This window comes from Myotis davidii, unplaced genomic scaffold (genome assembly GCF_000327345.1).
Source record: "Myotis davidii unplaced genomic scaffold, ASM32734v1 scaffold543, whole genome shotgun sequence".
NCBI lineage: Eukaryota > Metazoa > Chordata > Mammalia > Chiroptera > Vespertilionidae > Myotis > Myotis davidii.
The window spans coordinates 536,459-541,296 of NW_006294117.1; the positions used below are offsets into that span (position 1 = coordinate 536,459).

The 4,838-nt window shown below is 62.8% G+C and overlaps 1 protein-coding gene across 3 annotated transcripts in view; it reads left to right on the forward strand.

The window, feature by feature from the left end:
- Positions 1–4,838, forward strand: part of LOC102753144 (nuclear factor 1 X-type) — a 63,839-nt gene that overhangs the window by 41,479 nt on the left and 17,522 nt on the right. For all 3 annotated transcript variants that reach the window (XM_006768211.1, XM_015566874.1, XM_015566873.1), the window contains exons 3-6: positions 1,906–1,968; positions 2,277–2,351; positions 2,641–2,761; positions 3,843–3,979. In XM_006768211.1, coding sequence (XP_006768274.1) covers positions 1,906–1,968; positions 2,277–2,351; positions 2,641–2,761; positions 3,843–3,979 — 396 coding nt within the window. The remainder of the gene's footprint in view (positions 1–1,905; positions 1,969–2,276; positions 2,352–2,640; positions 2,762–3,842; positions 3,980–4,838) is intronic.

The window sequence follows — 4,838 nt, forward strand, 5'->3', positions numbered from 1 at the left end:
CGAACATGGCTGCCAGCAGCGGGCAGCGCCGCCCGAGGCGCGTGGCAGCACCTCGCCCCTCTCTCCCCGCCTGCCTGCCTCTCCACAAGGAGCGAGTAGGAAGAACAGCAGCAGCGTTTGGGGCCGTGTCCCGGTGTAGAAGGATTTCCTGCCTGTCTCCCTGCCTGCAGCCCGTGTGTCTGCCTCCGTCCTGCTCTGCCGCCATCTCTTTGTCCGGCTCTCTCTGGTCCCGTCGCTGGGCTGGGTGTGCGCGTGTGGGAGGCAGGCCAGCGCCGCCGCTGTGGGGGGACCAGGCCACTCCGTGGGGCGGACATCAGGGTCTCCTCCACTGACCCAGGTCTGGAGGGGTGGGTGGCAGGGACCCCCGGGCAGCGGGGGCTGGAACCTGTGCCCTCGCTGGGCTCCACAAGCTGGCCTGAGGCTCTGCCCCTCCCGTGTAAGGAACTGGGGAAAGGGCGGCCCTGAGAGGCAGCTGCTGGCTAGGGCTAGGATTATTCTGGGGGCTTAAAAAAAATCTAACAAGGTGCCCTGGCCAGGTTTCTCAGTGGTTAGAGCGGCGCCCCGCTATGCGCAGGTTGCGGGTTCCATCCCTGGTCAGGGCACACACAAAAGTCAACCGATGAGTGCATACATAGTGGCACAAATGGATGTTTCTCCCTCTCCCTCTCCCTTCCTATCTCTCTCTCTCTCTCTCTCTCAAATCAATCAATCAAAAAACGTTCTTAATCTAATAAGGTAGAGGATGGGGGGAGGGGGCCTGAGGCCGTCCTGAGGCAGCTGCCCTCTCCCGCTGGCCACACTGAGGCAGGTGGCCAGGAGCGGAGCCGCGGACGGGCCTTCGCTCTGAGAAGCTGCTGCACTGCCGCCAGCCCCGGTGGGGGCCCACGCTGCCCCTCAGGAATCTCCTCGCTGGTCACTCCCCAGTGTGAGCAGCTCAGCAGTGAGGCTGGTGGGGGCCAGATTCCCGGCCAGTGGACCGACCGTGGGGTGATGGGTGAGACCCAGAGGCAGGATTGCTCCAAAGAGTGGGGCAAAGCCCTGGCCAACACCTGTCCCCGGTTTTCCCAGTGCCACCCCCATGTTGTCCCCCAGCAAGCAGCTGATTCTTTACCCAGCGCCTGCCTTCCTCCTGCCCCGCAACCTGCCCTGGCCCCCCTCCGCCACCCTCTCACCAGCTGTCGTGCCCAGGCAGGCATTCTGGAGGTCCCTGTTGTGCCCCTGGCACACAAAGCTTTGAGGACCTGGAGGGCGGGGCGGGGGGCTTTCCCAAGCTCAGCAAAATATTCACACACACACTCCACCCTGCCCCCAGCCCTCTGTGAGCTCCCGCTGCACAATGGGCCCTTGTTTCGGGGCTCCCTCTGAGCAGCTGTGGCACTGGGGCATGAGACAGCCCAGACAGGCTGGCACAGAGTGGGCGACAGCGTCAGGGCGGACCTCCCCCCTCCGTGTTGCCAGGCACTGCCTGTAAGCAGAAAGGTGAGGTGGGGGTGGCTCAGGCAGACAGGACTGGCTCTAATTAATGAAGTGCGGGAAGCCGGGGGCCGCTTCTCTGGGCACTGGAGGCGGGCGGAGGACAGGGAGCCCTTGGGTCCATTCCAGCTGTGCAGAATGGTCGCTGGCTTCCCTCCGAGGAGCCCTCCTGGCCCTGACCATCGGCCGATGCTGCTCACCCACTGGCGACTTTGTCCCCAGGGCACATGGGCAGTGTCTGGGGACACTTTTGGTTGTCACAACTGGGGTGCTACTGGCATCTAGTGGGTGGAGGCCGGGGGTGCTGCCAAACCCCTTGCAGTGCCCAGGCATCCCCACGGCAGGAGGGTGTCCCTGGAAACGGGGCTGGCGAGGGAGCCGTGTGTGGGGCAGTTTGGTCTTGACCCATCTTCCCCTTTGTGTCTCCTGCAGAATCCGGACAATCAGATAGTTCAAACCAGCAAGGAGATGCGGACATCAAACCACTGCCCAACGGTCAGTGCCCTGCCCACCTGCCCTGCTGCCCTCACCTCCCTGACTGCCCTGCCCCCAGGCCCTCCTGTGCCTTCCACCAGTTCCTCCCCTTTACTCAGCTGTCCCTCAGCTGAATTTTGGCTGCCAGCTGGCGGGGAGGAAAGGGGACTCACCTAGAGTGCACCCCCTCTTCCCTGGAGACCCAAGGGCCCCTGAGGGCCATCCTGGGGCTTGGGAGGGAGCAATGGGAGGTGGGAGAACTGTGAGGAAACACAGGCAGCCCCTCCTGGCCTGGCCTCCACTCACTCACGGCTCTTTTCCCTCCTCAGGGCACTTAAGCTTCCAGGACTGCTTTGTGACTTCCGGGGTCTGGAACGTAACAGAGCTGGTCAGAGTTTCACAGAGTAAGTGAGTCCTTCCTTCCTGGCCAGGGCCCAGTCAGCAGGCATGGGGGTGAGGAGATGGCCCCCTGCGGATGGATGGGGTCTTGCTGGGCCCAGGGGCCAACAGGGTTTCCTGGGACATTGCCTGCCTCCTGGGCACCAGGCTGAGGGGAGCAGAGGTGTCCAGAGAGGCCATGTCTAATCTCCACGTTGGAGGAAAAAAACAACAGCGAAGGGCTCTTCTCCAGCGAGCCCAGCCTCGGGCCTCCTGCACCTGCAGGCTCATCCGTCATCTCTCCCTTCTTCCCAGCTCCTGTCGCCACAGCATCAGGCCCCAACTTCTCGCTGGCGGACCTGGAGAGTCCCAATTACTACAACATAAACCAGGTGACGCTGGGGCGGAGGTCCATCACCTCCCCTCCTTCCACCAGGTAAGCCCCGCACCCCTGGCCTCCCCCCTCCCTTCCCCCCACCCTGACCGGGCCATCTCGGATGTGGTGGGCAGCTAGCTGTGCCACAGTGCCCTGGGTGCTTCAGAACGTCACCCCTTGTGGAGGGCACTGGCCCTCTCCCCTGAACGTCCTGCTTTGTACTGTTGTGGGCGCTCGGCCCTGGGAACACAGACCTACACAAGGCCTGGCTCTGCCTGGAAGGCGCTCCCAGTGCGGGTCCGAGAAGGTCTCTCTCGGGGATGGACCTACAGGGGGCTAGTGAGGGCATGGGGCGGACGCTCCAGCTAGAGAGAGCAGCTTCCGTCCCAGCTGAGTGGGACAGGCTGGTGAAACCACTCCCTGGAGGGCTTCGAGGCCAGAGGAAGGTGTTTAGACTAAAAACGCACTGACGCGTTTTCAGCAGAAGACGCTGGGGCTGTGTGCTCAAGAAAGCACCTCCAGCAGCCAGGCAGGACCTGCAGCCAGGCTGGAGGAGGGCCCGAGTCCTGGAGGTGGGGCAGTGGCATGAGAGGGCCGGGTGTAGCTGAGAGGTGTTTGGGGGTGGACACAGTAGGCCCTGGTCAGGGCCAGTCGTGCAGGGCAGGGTGGGATCCTGTCCCTTTTAAAAACAAACTGGACGTTTTAGTTCATGTGAGGTTTGGGGTGTTCATTTTAATCTGTTTAAATATTGCATCGAAACATTATAATATCTTTGTGTTTCTATCCTGATGGTGGGGGTTGTGGCACCCCCTGGTGAGTGCCTCAGTTTTCTCACCTTGATCCTGGGGGCTGTGGGGCCAAGGAAGCATTTGAGGGTGTTGCCCACCCCTTTGACTTAAGCAACTCGATGGATGATGGTATCAAGGACGAACGGAGGAGGCGATCAAGGAGGAGGAGCAGGCAGGCGGGGCCAAGGGGCTCTAGGGCTGTCCTGGGGGTGGACACGAATGAGTGCCCAGCAGTGCTGCTGTCAGTGGGCACCTGCTCCCAGCTCAGGGGGCTGTCAGGGCAGGCTTCCTCGGCCCAAGTACCAGTACCTGGGCCACCCCGGGCCCGCCTGATCCCGCTCCTCCTTCCCCAGCACCACCAAGCGCCCCAAGTCCATTGATGACAGCGAGATGGAGAGCCCTGTCGACGATGTCTTCTATCCTGGGACAGGCCGCTCCCCAGCGGCTGGCAGCAGCCAGTCCAGCGGGTGGCCCAACGATGTGGATGCAGGTATGGGCGCCGCGAGGCCTGGCCCCGAGCCAGGGCAGCCCTGAACCTCGCCTCCTCCCTCCGTTTACCTGGCGACTCTCCCACCGGTTCCCCCACTGTCAGTGCACTGCCTGGCTTCTCGCCTCCCCGTCTTCCGGAGGAAGGCAGTGCCGGCCGAAGCCGAGGCGAGGAGCGTGGCTGCCGCGGTGGGCAGCAGAGCCACGGGCGTGGCAGGAGGGCGGCGGAGGCCTCCAGTGCCCTGCAGTGGGGCTGGGGCTTCCCCTTCAAAGCCTTCTCGGGGTCCTTCTCCTGGCATTTCTGGAGAAAGGTTGCCCCGGCTCTAGAGTCTTGGTGGTATAACCAGTTAACTGCCACGCGTCCAAAACAGAAACCATCCCTGTGTCTCTAGACGCCTGTGGCGTGCAAAGGGTTAAAGCGGCTTCTCAAACTGGGCACTGCTGACACCGGGGCTGGGTCCTGCTCTGAGCTGCCGCATCCTGTGCACTGAGGGGTGTTGAACAGCAGCCCTGCCTCCCCCCACTAGATGCCAGTAGCACGCCCCCACTCCCACCCCAACACACACCCCGGGTGTGATGGCCAAAAATGTCTCCCAACATCGTTGAATGTCCCCTAGGGCTGGGGGAGGGCAGACGTTTCCCCAGCTGACTGAGCTGAGAACTGCTGGGTTAAAGGGCCCAGCTTCGCAGAAAGAAGTGGAGGCTACTAAAGAGTGAGCAGAACTGTCCCCAGGCCTCCCAGCCCCCTCTAGCCGCCCCCTTCCCGGTGAACCCACCCACGGTCGCTCCAGTCCTGCTCGGAGGCCCGGGCAGACCCAGAGAGCCCGAGTGTGTGCCGCCTGTGGCAGGTGTAGATGAGGAAG